This window comes from Apis dorsata, unplaced genomic scaffold (genome assembly GCF_000469605.1).
Source record: "Apis dorsata unplaced genomic scaffold, Apis dorsata 1.3 scaffold_127, whole genome shotgun sequence".
Taxonomy (NCBI): Eukaryota; Metazoa; Arthropoda; class Insecta; order Hymenoptera; family Apidae; genus Apis; species Apis dorsata.
In genome coordinates this window covers 574,627-589,558 of record NW_006263420.1, presented here as the reverse complement: position 1 = coordinate 589,558, position 14,932 = coordinate 574,627, and the positions used below count along the sequence as shown (strand labels likewise).

General features: G+C 41.8%; 1 protein-coding gene across 8 annotated transcripts in view; it reads right to left on the bottom strand.

The window, feature by feature from the left end:
- Nucleotides 1-14,932, bottom strand: part of LOC102678757 (glutamate receptor ionotropic, kainate 2) — a 225,162-nt gene that overhangs the window by 141,189 nt on the left and 69,041 nt on the right. For 7 of the 8 annotated variants that reach the window (XR_004149996.1, XR_004149997.1, XM_031509125.1 and 4 more), the window contains exon 3: nt 13,420-13,575. Coding sequence is in view for 5 of the 8 variants with exons in the window: in XM_031509125.1 (XP_031364985.1) it covers nt 13,420-13,575 (156 nt within the window). In the remaining 3 variants the exon portion in view is untranslated. Of the gene's footprint in view, nt 1-13,419; nt 13,576-14,932 lie in introns of those variants that run through there. The other variant, XM_031509128.1, reaches the window with a different exon arrangement.

Genomic DNA, 14,932 nt, shown 5'->3' with positions numbered 1-14,932 from the left:
TCATTGGAAATATTGGAGGAAGAGTGTGTACGAAGCGAAGGGATAAAAAGAAGGGATGCGAAAAAACGAAGGGAGAAAATTTCGATTAACTTCACGCGTTGCGAGATATTTCAGGGGAAGGCGGGAATCGACGAAACTCTGATGATTCCGACCACGAGTCATTGTTATAATTGTTTTCTTTTAAAATTTTCGACAAAGTTCGTCGATCACAATTAAATTTCGAAATTTGATGAATTTATTTAATCGAAGAGAAATTAATTATTCAAATGTTCGGTCACATTTAAATTAACATTCATACGAAAAAATAATAATAATAATAATAATTTCATCGCAACTGATTTGTTATCGATGAATTTCATGAAAATGGAAAATTTCAATGAAGAATTATGCGCATAATTTTGGATGAATTTCTGGTGTATTATTTGTATTTTGCATTTTTTACATTTTACAATTTTATATATCGAAATATATATAATGTAGGATAAAAAATATTCGTGTTTACGTTCAATTTAACTCGGTTGAAAAAAAATATATATATATATATATTCAACGATTTCTGTTTTCTGAGAATACACGCGAGTATCTCTCGAAAGTAAAAAATTCCCTTTTTTTATCAACGAATAATAAAATCTAAACCGGACAGAAAGGAAGGAGAAGAATTTCTTTTGGAAAATAATTTCAACGCATTGTATTTTTACAAACCCATCTCTCAAAGATTAAAATTAAGAAATATCGCGTCTCATCTGTCCTTTTATCGCGCCTGTTCCCAAGACGGATTTCGCTTTATATCGTGCAACAAGGTGGATCGATGACGCAAACGAAAATGAAAAAAGATGAAAAAAAACTAATGATATCGCGCAAGAGCAAGAGAGCACAAAGAAAAAGGAAAAAAGGAAAAAAGAAAAAAAGGAAAAAACGCGTTCTCTCGTGAATTCGAGATTTTTTCCGCGTCCAATAAACACGAAAGGGCTCACTCCCATCGACTTTTCAATGCGGCCAACTCTGCCGAAGAAATATCACGTGAATGACGCCATTTGAATAACCGTGTAATTGAACGTGCACGATCGGAACGATTTTTTTGAAATATTCGGACGGCGATCGAAGAGGGAAAAAGAAACGCGTTTCAACGAGCGCATTGAAACAACGAGAAAGTGTGCATGCATCCTCTTATCGCGTGTACACCCCGCGAATCGAAATTTCGTGGCGAGAACAGTGTCGAGTGCTGGACTCGAAATAAAACAGAGAATCGAGAAAAAATAAATTGAGAAACTCGAGGGTGGTGCGTAGACGTTGTGAAAAAATTCCAGTTAAAATATTTACGGATAATCGCGATATTGGAGATGCAAGGGGCGCGAATTTTGAAACTTACCCCTAATAATGAAAAGAATAATTGATCGAGCTCATCAGATTGCCAGTCACGCCTTATTAAGGCCCCGTTTAGATATTCCGAATCGTTATTCCGTCTCTTCGAACGAGAACTCCTTCTTTCTTCGCTTATTGGGATCCGTGCCGTGGAATAAATCACCGGGACAATCGTCTGTATTTATTTTCGATATCTCGTATATGAATTACAATCTCTTCCCTTTCCTTTCGCAAAAAATATTTTCTACAAAGACCATCGAAGAAAAAAAAAAAGAAAGAAAGAAAGAAGGGGAAAAAATCGTTTGGAAACAACGCGTCGTCGTATTCATATCCATTTCGCGATATCGTACAGTTAATTACGACAAACGTGATCGCGATTTGCACACGAGGGCGAGGCAAGTCACGCGGGCCGTGGACCTCGACGATTCATCGATTATTCCTCCCGACACAAATGGCGTGGACGTGCCGGAAATAGTGGGAATTCTTCGGCCGAACTCGCACCATGAAATGAACCCCCTCCTGCCTTTCGCGCTCCATCAACCCTCCCTTCCGTTTCCGTGTCTCGTTTCGAGTGAAACGAACGAGAGGGAGATCGCCATCGCGAGAGAAACCGGCTGAAACACGCGGGACGTTTGCTGCTTACCGAGTTTCTAATCTCGAACTTGAACCGCCAAAGATCCCTCCTCCTCGCTCCGGTTATACAATCGAGACTGCAATTCCAAACTTCCCTTCATCGAGGAGGGCTTCGAGACCGACTTGCACGATAAAGCGTTCGCGTGTACCGCCGAGGATTACCGCGAGTCACCCGTTTCGTCTCCGTTGTTTCGCGGTTGAAACCCGTGCCAGAACGAGAAGAGAAGGGAAAGGAAAGGAAAGGAAGGGAGAAGAAAGGATCAGGGTCCCGCGACGGCGTGGAAGAACTTCGCCATTCCGGGTATAAATTAATACAAAAGAGTGCGGGAAAGTAATCTTAAAAAATCTTGAAACTCGGCGAAAAGTCGTAAAGTCGCCGTATCCCTGCATATTTCACCTGTTAATTAACAGATATCTTTCCAGGACACGCAATTCACGACGAGAATCCCTCTGGACCGCGCTTAAGCGAGGGGGAGGAAGACATTAATTTAACCCTTTTATTATTCCCCGCACAAATTTTCCGAACCGTCGCGTTTATCGCTTCATCCGTCGCCTTTAACCCGAAATGTACGGAAAGCGGGTCACGTGACGCATCGTTGCAAACCGTCAACGTTGCAACTACGAGACGCGTTAAACTAAGACGTGGCTGGCCGGACGCGATATAACGCGATACGATCCGAAAGTGGCGGCTCGCGTGATGCGGCATCCGTGAATCGTAGCACCGTAACAGGATACGATACGTCTTAACGGGATTCCCGTAAGCCGCTTTGTAACGACTCTCGAGAGAGAACAACTTCATCCTCCCGCGGCGAGATCAATTTTTCGTCTCTGCGTCTTTGTAACCGTATCGAAGGACAAGTTGTGGCACGATAATTTTAAACGCCGTTTCGCTTCGACGTTCCTCGATGAACTCGTCATTTGGCGAGATTCTGTTTGCTGCCTCTGTCTATGTTTCAGTAGTTAATATCGTCGAATGCTTCTTTGCAGTGATGAGTGACTATTAGGGCGGTTACGCAAGTGTGTCTATAAGGGAATAGGTATCAGAGCGTAATTGCAAGGAAACTATCAATGAACTGTTCACGATGAGACCCTCTTTCGAGTGAGGCTCGGAAAATTCCTTCTTCACAATTGGGAGGATCACAGTTTCCTCGAGGCGATAATAAATAATAATATCGCGTTCAGTGCAAATTAAAGGAAGTTATTAAGAAAATTCCTCGAATTAGAATGATGGGTTGGTTGAATCGGTGTCTGAATTCTTGGGATCGGATCCAGTTAGGCTGAAGTGATTAAACTCTTCTCAAAAATAGAAATTTTAACGTCATCCTTTGTTTACAAGCTTAATGGAGATTGGCCATTGATATAATAATAGAAAAGGATTTCCATACGAGGAATTTCTTCGAATAAGTTGTTTATAAATCTCGCAAGCGATAAAACTTTCTATTTACTTTCTACATTTATTAAAATATGATGGCTATTAGAAATATTATATATAACTATTCTGTTAACAGTTTGTTACGAAATTTCGTTACGATTTTTAACTTTCTCTCGAGTGATATACGCGAAACAGGTAGGTTTGAGAACCAACCAAAGGGGGCCGCCAGCAAAGGAGAATATTAATCGAGAAAATTGCGCGAGTTCACGCGTGGAAAAATGTAAATGGAACGCTTACATCACGGGTGTCTGACGACGATAACGAACAACATCCGCATATACCGCATCGACCGCATAAACAGCGAATTCGGAGGCCTCCCTCCCTTTTGTTGCGACCGTTAACGTTGTTAATTAACAAACAGCAACACTGTTTACACCGCTATTTCCATTACAAAGCGATACGACTTCATAATGCAGGATCAGCCGGGCTCGTATTAACCCGCAAATGGCCCCAACCCCTAGGTTGGGTCCAACCGCCAAGAATTTCAAGTAGGTTTACTAAACAACGAGAAAGACCCACCCCGTGTGGTGGTCAAGAATGGACTTTCCATAGTCGCGAAGGTTGTTTTAATTTCTTTAGGGGGAAAGGGGACGCCTCGTGGCGGAACGAAAATAAAAAGACGACGAAATCTGGAGAGGGAGGGGGACGTGCGGCTAGCCAGCGTCGGATTGCGAGTGGAAAAGGGTAGAGGACTTCGAGTAGGAGGTGCCACAAACCACCTAGCGCTGTGTAGCTACTAAAGTGTTCTTCGAGTATCGATTTTCTTTTCTTTTTTTTTTCTTTTCTCTCTTTCTTTTGATTAAAATTAAATCGAATAGATTCTAGAATTTCCAGATTCCACGAATCGATTAACGAAGAATTTCGATGTAATGAATGATTCAACGGAGACAAAATATGATTGATAAATAATTCATTCGAACCGATAGATACACCGATACCATTTATAATTATTCAATTATTAACATGAGCTTTTCGGAGATCGATGAATTATTATATACTGTTTTTATTACGTTTAATTATAATTGTATTTCAAATCCGAAATTATCGAAACGAGTTAGTTAAATTTCCAATTTTGTATCGATGATAAATTATACCGGGATAACAACGACAAATAATCCAAGGAGGCGGATTCGAGAGCTCATCTTGCCAATTAGACGGGTAAATGTCGTCTGTCGGCTTTATTCGACTGCTGTACCCGAGACATCGGATCAATGGAAAGAAAATTCTTGGCGGAAGGGGGAATACGACGGATCTCCGTTCACTCCGTCTACTCGATCCACGCTCGAGGGCAATTGTTTCTTTTCCGCTCAGATTTCACCGAACGTCCCTTCCTCCTCTTCCTTCTCCGTTTGCTCACGTGTACACGAATCCCGGAGAAACTGCCGGAGATCCGATTTTATTCCGAGGTAGGGGTGGAAAAACGCGCGTGGCAAACAGTTTCCGGTAAAACGTTAAACGCTCGCGTGTCGTCGAATTCGCGCGACACGTTTTGTAAATCACACGTGACGAGAGAGAAAGAGAGAGAGTGTGTGCGAATATCTGGTTCGTGGAATCGTGGATATAGGAATCGTGCAAATATTTAAACGTCGAATGTTCAATTCCGCGCGGTATCTCGTTCCACACCCTTGTCGATCGTTGCATATCGGCCAGAGAAACGTGACGTCTTAACGGAAGCGAAATGTGATTTCAGGGAGTATCGATTCGATCGCCGATGGATCATTGGGCGTTCGATATATCGGAATCGCGAAACGAAGGAATATCGAGAAATTTCTATTTTTCACGCGGTTAAAAAAGAAAGATGTTCGAATGAGACATATTTCGAGAAATAAAACTATTTTTCATCTTCGTTCTCCAACTATACTCGAAATTATTCGTTACCAAAGTCGGTTGGTAACGAGAAATTGCAAAACGTTCATAGAAGAAACGAGGAATAATTGCAGAACAGAAACAAAAACAACAACAACAACAACAACAACAACGACGACAACGACGACGAGCAAACACATTGCTCGTCACGGCTCGATAAACGTATAAACAAGGGGAGGGGAAGGGGTTAAACCACGGATGATTTCAAATAATTGGAATGGCAGGAAACAAGAACGATAGCAAGAGGAATCGGAAGAAAAAGTGGCGTTTAATTATTTTCTTGAATCGTATGGCCTCGCGGCGTTTCCACGCGGAACACGGTATAATTGAAAAGCTGAAAACCGTAATTATCGCGGCGCGTAACTGCAACTCGCGTTCACACGTCACGTAATCGCATGAAAGGTAGGAAAGTTATGGCTGTTAAAGGCCACGCTTCCGCGATGCATCCGAACTAAAAGTCACCATCCTGTGACTGTGGCGACATTTTAACAAGAACTCGAGGCTCACGCGAGTCACGATTTAATCGAATAGCTTACACTTTCCAACACTTTCTCGTACCTCGGTTTAATTCGTCGCGATATTTACACGGGGGCGTAATTTATCTTCCTTCCAGCTCCATAAACGAATTACGAAAAAGAAATATTTGTAACAAAAGTTGCATTTTAAATCCCGCATTTGATTAATGCTTTTTTTTCTCTTTTCAACCCTTGTTGCAAATTGACGATGGAACAATAACAAGAGTCAAATTGAGAAGAAAGCATCGATAACTTTGCGCAATTTATCCTTAACTACTTAAACGTAAAAATGATCAAAAAATATGAGTCACGCCATTTTTGAAAAAAGAAAGAAACGTATAAATCCTGTACGTAAAAATTAAATTCCCAAATCTTTTGCAGATTTATTAATCTTTAACGATAGTTGTACGTAACTTTGATTTAAAGCATTTTTTTTCATTTCTACCTCGACTGAATTGAACAGAGATCGATTTCTTTCCACTTTCGTAACCTCCCCTCCTCTTCAACTATTCTCATAGTAAAATTTTCGCGAAAACATTTATCGTATCCGGCAACTGGGTGGAACAACGTTCAAGCCAGAGCTGTTCGCCCGGGTCGAGGTAAGCAGTCTGTTCAAACTTTGCTTATTAGCCGTACTCACAATCATCTAACGCGATAGTGGCATATTCAGAAGCAAGCAGGGCCGACGTTGTTCCGCGAGAAAATCGAATCTCCGCTGGAAGCTCGGTTATCCCTTGTGGCTGCACCTGAAAGCGTCTCAGACAATTTCCGGCAACGGTAGACTTCCTGTTACGCGCAACTCTCTCCTCTTAAAGCCTCCCTCCATTTTTATCCACTCACTCGCCCACTTATTTCCTTCCTTCCTTTCTTTTCCATCCTCTTTTCTCCTTTCTCTCTCTCCTTTTTATCTCTTTTTCTCCGCTTTAGTCCATCCAATCCGTATCGAGATATTCGCCGCTCTAGCCTTCGTGTCCATTCGAGGGAGTAAAAACAAAAAAAAAAAAAAGGAAGAAAGAAAACATTTCGCCATCGTGAAAAGCCTCTACATTATTCATCGTTTCGTCGTTACCTACTTTACTGCCATCTTGCTTCTTATCCCCTGATATCCCTATTCATGTCGACGAGAGCTTCGATAACGCGTTGTCGCGCGATTTTTTTTTCTTTTTTTCTATTTTGAATTAACGTGATGAGTTGTGAATATAATAAATTATTCGAAGAAATTTTAATGGTCTCTGAGAATGATAATATATAGAAGAAATAAAGATTTTATTGATTTTATTCATAAATCATGAAATATTTGGGGTACTTGAATATCAATATCATATTTTATCGTGTGCACAAGAGACGAGCAAGCATGTCATCATTGCGGTTTAACCACCGATTCAACATCATTATGATTCGGCAGGTTTGTGGTTCTAATGATACAATGCTCACGAGAGTTGTTATTACGAGATGCGCTCCACAAATTAATTTATCGAATTGTACACACGAAATCACAACCTATCGTTAACAGAAAATTGACGATTATCATTTAATCAACATTCGACATAAATGCAAGCATTTTAAAAGATATCCACAAATATTTATACGCATCGCCCATTTTTAATAATAATAACCACACACGTTGCGACACACGTTCCAATCGCGCGTTCTAACACGTTTTAAGCGCGCATACACATCTATAAGTCATCGTATAATCTTCTTCCTATTTTACCAGCGTAATCGTCAACGTCGCCCCGGCGAACGAAATTGAAAAGGAGCGCTGCGGAAGAGGACAAATGGTCGCGTTTAAACGTTGCTCGTCGCCGGTTTGCTCGCGCTGTTTGCACGCTTGCTAATGAGTATGCCGCCTAGTCGTCGCGTAATTACTCACGGGATTGGTCGTGGCCGTGTTTAATCGTTGCCTACAAATCGACGAGCTGTTAATCGAGAATAATATAAACGGTGGAGTAAATGTTCCAAAACCGTGTGTTCCGCGCCGATACACGGAATTACACGCGCAACCTCGAAACAACGGGATTATCCGCCCTTGTCGATAATTCTTTCCCACTGACCGATTTTCACCCGATTTCATCTCGCCTCGAATTTGTCTTCGATTACGATGTTCGATTCGAATATTCGAGTACTCGAATATTTCCTTCCATTTCTTTTCGTTTCTTTCTTTCTTTTTTTTTTTTTATTACGCGTCTTCATTTCTCTCGTTTTCTCTCTCCCTTTTCGTTCCCTTCCTCTCGTTGTCCACGGATTGATCGCTTCGTTCGAAGACGAATGGATTTGATTTTTTTTTTCGCGGCCAGAAAATTGTGGAGGACTGTTATGTTTTAATTAAACCAGCTCGAAAATTAATTCTAACGATGGTGGCTGATAAAGCTGATCAACGAAATTGCGTTTACGCGATCCCATTATAGGCCATTTTACCCGATTCTCTCCTGAAAATCCATCAATAATCTTCGCTACTGCGTTCGTATATTCGTTATAATCCATTGATGCCATGCAACTAGACGATAATTTCGATTCCTTGAAACTGTCCGACAATAAATCTTCAAACTTTCAGAAAGAATAAACCGTCGTAATATCACGAATGAATCTTATCTTAAAAATTTCTCGACCGGATAAATAGATAATCCAATTTTCCCCCTCCTTATTTTTTATCTCTACTTATTTTTGGACGCTAGAAAACTCCAACTCCACGCTACAGCGCAAACAAATTTCATCGAAAAATCGATATCCACTATCCACTTCGATTTTCTATACCCCGTTGAACACGGTTAATTCAATTTCGACTCGACTACCCTTCCCTCCCCCACCTTTCGATCGGTATCCCTCCAAAGAAAGGAAAGAAGGAAGGAAGGAGAAAAAAAAAAAAGTAAAACAATATCGTATCGTGGCGGAAAGTTAACGAAGAAAGGCAATTTCGCGGGAGAGAAGACGACATTCTTGGGAACGCCACTATCGCAAGTTGAGGAGGATCCACAACGCGTTATCGCGGGTTCTAGCGTGCAACAACGATGTTTTCCTTCCATTATGCTTAATTGGACGGTGGTACAGTTTCAAAGGGAAGGACAGTTCCGTGGCTAGCGAAATCGCCGTCAGCGTTGAGAAGTTGCGAGTCGCTGAATATATACCGAACTTCGGCCAACTATGCGAGCTTGCATAGTAGGAAAGAAAGAGAGGTTCAAAAGTTAGGAGGAAATTAGGAACGAGGGAAGATTCGTTCTTCGATGCGTCGTTCGACTTTTTTCCGAGGAATTATTTTCGGATTGGCCGAGTAAAATTTGCGTTCGACGAGAAATATTTCGTGATCGTGATCCCGAGTAGTCCAGTTAACAGTTGGAGATTAATTCTTGCCTTAGCTGCGTGGTAAGTGATAAATGGGGAGGAAGATGATGCCGGGAATACGCTTGTTTCACGATTATCGTGGCAATCGATCAAAAGTAAGAATACTTTTTTCTCCTTTTTGATGAAGAGGATTAAATTCTGGGAGGAAAGAGATTATAGTTTGATAAAGTTTCCCTAAACTCTCATCTATCTATCCAAGATTATTAATGATTTTTATAAAGTTTATAATTTACATTAGATGAATTTCTTACTTCTTACAAAAGCCAAGCTATAGGCGAGAGTACGTCAACTCCATTCTCTTCGTCATATCAAAGTAAGCAATAAAAATGTTTATATCTTCGCGTACGAAGAAATGAAAATATTCGCTCGCCAAAGAAACTGATCGTGGTCATATCGAGTACCCTCTATCATACGAATAAAGATGATAAAATAAGTATTCGTGCATCCAAATATCCAAGATCGATCAAAAACTTCTCGCTATATCCAATCGCTATAACGATTTCTTTCCTTCCTTACACAGTTTCTCGCAATTATTGCATTATGTATCACGATCAGACGCACGTTAAAGTCCGGCCGCGAATAATCGAATCATGCGTCCCCGTCGCCGACCTTCCCTCATCCCCCTTCCCTTCCCCCTGCGCCGTTTTCCAACGGAAAAAGCAACGAGAGGAGAGCGCCAGCGGAGAAATAATTCCGGGATAGAGGCGAGCAGGGTCATAAAACTGTATTACGCGGAATCGCGAGGAGGGGGAGGAGGGGGACACGGGTCGGAACAAAGGCGCCGACACTCGGTCGTGTTTCTTCGTCATATCGTAAAAACGCAGTAAAGGGAAGGGAAGCATCATCCGCGTTTTCTGCTCCTCCTCGAAACGAAAGGAGGGAGGGTTCGTTGGCCGAAACGAGCCGGTCGGATCGAACCGCGTCGAAACCGATTCCAACTCCTCCGCCAAATTCTCTATCAACCGTTCATATATATTTCTCGCCCCGCTATTTCGTGAAACTCGGAAAGCAAAAATTCGTGATACGCGTGATAGGTGTTTTTTTTCTACCGACGCGTACAATAATCGTCAAAGTTGGAAATTGAAAAGTAGAGGAAATTCCCGATCCGAGGAAATTCCGAATCCGAGGAAATTCCGAATCCGAGGGAAGTTGGTAGCAGCAGCTAAGAGAGATCGTGTCGAAGAATTCCGTGCAGTTTCGCGACGAGAAAGGGTGGATGATATCGACGACAGCTACGTCGCTCTATCGAATCTAATAAATTGGATCTACCTCGGTTACGCGAGAAGAGAGGGTTTAATGGAAAGGATTCTTGATAGGGCTCTCTTTTACTCACTTCGATCCACTCTGCGTCACGAAAGTTGTCGCTTATCTTGTCACGCGTATCGGTACGGTATCATTAAGTTTTCGTCGTAACGCGAAACACACGCGCGGCAGGAAAAAAGAAGTTGTTTGTCCCCTTACACGAGTAATATCCCCATGCGTCATTTACGACAGTGCATTAAAACGATATATCGGTCTGCTTCAACTCTTGTACACGGCCGGGTTTTTACAGACCGCGAATCGTTGTCGTGTCACCGACAAAAGAGAGATTTGTCAATGAGATTGCCCTCGGGACTGGTGCACGTGGAACGACGCCAAAATCTCGATCCATCGAGTAACAACGCGTGTACGCGTGATTTGTCCCGTTTACGGGTCAGCCAAAACGACTATGTATATACGTGTATATGTGTGCGTGCAAGAGCTTAATAATTTGGCTTAATATATCGAAGGGCTTAATTCGATAATTAGTCAGGTGACGATCGGGCGACACGCGAAAATAATTATCGCTGCTCCGCGGCGGCGGCGGCGGATTTCTGCAACCGATTAATAACCGGCCGCCGACGTTTCCCGTTCCCAACGATTTCCAACCCACCATCCGCCATTGTGATAACAATTATTCCTAAGCCATTCGATCGTATAATTACGTTCGTTTTCGCGATTGCCTCGAGCCGATCCGCGCTACGATACGATCAACGCCCAAGGAAATTAACGATATTTCCTTTCAATTAGTCACATTCGATTCATCATCGAATTCACGAACGTGTTTCCCACGTTTACACGGAAACGGAGATTTTTCATCAAGGATAATTATAAATTGTTCGATATTGTTCACAATTATCCACGATCAGTTCGACAATTCATATATATAGAAATATACGATAGGACAGAATGCGAGAATGGAAAAAGTAGCTTTCCTTACGAAAAACTTGCGCGAGGAAAATATCCTGTGATGTGATTTTTTTAATTCGTAAAGACGAGAAAGACAATATATATAGAAACAACCGATAGGACAATGCGAGAATAAAAAAAATAGCTTCAATCTTCCCTTACGAAAAACTTGTGCGAGGAAAATATCTGTGATGTGATTTTTTTAATGCGTAAAGACGAGAAAGACAATATATATAGAAACAACCGATAGGACAATGCGAGAATAAAAAAAATAGCTTCAATCTTCCCTTACGAAAAACTTGTGCGAGGAAAATATCCTGTGATGTGATTTTTTTAATTCGCCGTAAAGACGATATATATATAGAAATATACGATAGGACGGAATGCGAGAATGGAAAAAATAGCTTCAACTTTATGAAAAACTTGTGCGAGGAAAATATCCTGTGATGTGATTTTTTTAATTCGTAAAGACGAGAAAGACAATATATATAGAAACAACCGATAGGACAATGCGAGAATAAAAAAAATAGCTTCAATCTTCCCTTACGAAAAACTTGTGCGAGGAAAATATCCTGTGATGTGATTTTTTTAATTCGCCGTAAAGACGAGAAAGACGAGGGGAATAGAGGGACCGACATGAGAGACCCGATGGTATCGACTCGGTAGGAGACAAGGGTGAACCGAGATAACATTGTTAAGAAACTTTTCTTGGCCAGGATACGCGACATTGACAAGAGGGGGACGCGAACTGACACGGGAAATCTGCAGCGAGGAAACGCAAGTTTATTTTCCCATGTCGGGGAAGGAAGAGGAGGAGGAGGAGGAGGAGGAAGAGGAGGAACTTGGAAAATAGTTCTTGTAAAACGGAAACTCCGGCTCGGCCGGGGGAACGTAGGGAAAATTCTATGGAAGTTGGATTATCTTCATGGTGTTTCCCGTTTGGAAAGTCTTGGAAAGCGTACATGCTCTCGAACGCATAACCGTGCAACGCTTCCAAGTAGTGCAAAGTAGTTCCCTCGTAATTTACGAAACACGAAACGAGGCATCTTATTAGTTATTATTCTTCCCGCGAAACTTTCCTCCCCTCTTTTCTTCCTCGAGGAGACACAGAGATTCGATTAGATCCGCGGTTTGACAACGTCCCACGAGCCACGCAAGAAGATACCCATTAAGAGTGGGTAATTACCGCGTTACCCGATTAAACTTCTACCGAAGGATCAAAGTAAGTCAAGAACTCGAGGTGTTTAACTCCTCGAGCCCGCGCATATTCGACACTAACGGCGATAATGAAACCTCCAGTCTATTTTCCGCTTAACGATTATCGAATTTTCCTCGATGACTTCGCAAACACGATCATCTGTTAATTGGGAAGCCAAGTCTATTAATTACGATTAAGAGTAGCGACAGCGGAACGAGTTTTTCTTGAACCACTTTCTCGTTGAGATAAATAAAAAAAAAGAAAAAAAATCAGACGAATGATGATCGGTTTAATGGAGAGCCTTTCATACTTTATCACGCGAGCTCGTGATTCAACTCGTTTTTTCCCCCTTTTTTTTTGATTAAAAAACTCTGTTTTTCCGTTGTTATACATCACAACCGTTTATATTAGTTTCGACTAACCGTGATTGGCTGATGTATGTTTGATAGAGGTGGTCCTGCCTGTTTTCGCCTATTGGTTTTTCGCTTTGCCTGTCGATGTCACTCGCGCCCGTGAAAAATATAACCGTGTATACGTATACATATATATCCAGAGAGCTCCACGATCCGATCGATGCCGCGCGAGTCAATATTCCACCGAATAACACTAATTTCCCCAAACCATCCGTGTCCCATCTCTGATCCGTAATTCCCCAAATTAAACGTTGTGCGCCGTTGAAAACACGGCGATTAGAGGAGAGGAAATAGAATAATCATCGCGGTGGTTTATCCCCGCGCGGTTAAAATTGAGACCTCTCCCTCCCTTTGACGTTAAATATCCGTGGACGAAGAGGGAGACCGGTTTGGAGGGTTGGTTGATGCGAGGGGAGAGAAGAAAAAACGGGGCCCGCACACGCACTCACTCACCTCGCTTCGAAGCGTGGAAACTGTCCTGCGGTTTTATCTGCTCAATCTGGGCGCTGAGACGGGACTTGGGCAGGATATCCCGGTTGGCGTTGATCTTTTCCACGGCATAACGAAAGGCCACTTCTTGCTTGTCGTCCGACGGATGAAACAGCCCACCTGGGAAATCACGCATCCGTGTTAAAGCGTTACTTTTGACGGGAGCGAGGCGTGAATATTCCTTCCTTTTTCCCTCGCGCGGGGATATCTTTTTCTTTCTCCTTTTTTTCTTTCTTTTATCTCGATCTTACGCCACGCGGAGACCACCTTTGCTAAGAAAATAATGGAATGTAAAAGTTTACTCGTCTCGCGAGCATCTACGCGTATTAAATATTGACCAATTCTTTCGACCCTTTTCCTTCCTTTGCGAACGAGGAAAAGATTTTTTCCTCCGCGGTGGACACTTGAGAGACTTACGTTCCAATGTTCGAATCGAATATATTTCTTAATAATCGAAATCGCGCGGATCGATAGGATTGTGAATTGTTTAAGGGTGGGTCGAAAACGCCGCAATCGTCCGGTGTTCGAAGGAGGAAAGATACACTTTTTTCCGGGGAAAATGGGGCGAATTGCCAACGAGGGAGAATGGCCGCGTAATTCTCGTGACGTTAATATGCAATGAACGTAAAGAAGTAGATAAGGCAAAAGTAGGTCAGTAAAAAAAAAAGAAAGAAAGAAAGAAGAAAAAACAGGAAGATAAAATGAAAGAAGTAGAGGATAGGAAACTCGCGAAACTTCGAACTTGTCCATATTTAAATCTTAAATAATTTTCAAAACGTTTCTCGTGTTTCAAAGTAAAATATTGAGTAAGAAGAAAACAAAATTTTGATTCTGTTAATCGAGATAATACATAATCGTTATCCGAATCTTGGAAAAAAATAAAAAAAAGATTCTCGAGGAATAATTGAGGCGAAGCAAACGAACGAGAAGTCTCTCATCTCGACTCGTCTCATCGAGCGAGTTCGATCCGATCGAATTCAAAGCGGAAAGGAATTGGCGCCATAAATTGATTTTAATCTCGCGCGCGTCATAAAGTAACTTGGCGAACATCTGCGCCAACCTGACTCCACAATTTATAGAATTCACGCGATAGATTTACGTCTCTCGTTAAGGATGGGCATCGATTAATTTCGAGAAGTATCCACCAAAGTATCGGATCCCTATATAAAGGGAGAAGAAAAAAATAAAAAATAAAAAAAAAAAGAAAGAAAGGAAAGATCGTAATAAAGACACTAGAAATCCGGATTACGGAGAGGAGAGAGGGATCATAAAGGGACTAAGAGCGAAACAAAGCGAAAGGAAACGTTAATCCTCCTCCGCGGCCATAAATCTCGGTCGATTTGGCACACCACTGAGTCGAGATAAACCTTAGAATTCACCGTAAAATTTTACCCCTCCAATGGTTATCGTTACGTTTCTATATATCCTCCAGCCTCGTCTCCAATAGGAGAGTTTCCTCGGCGAGGAGCGTTTAATC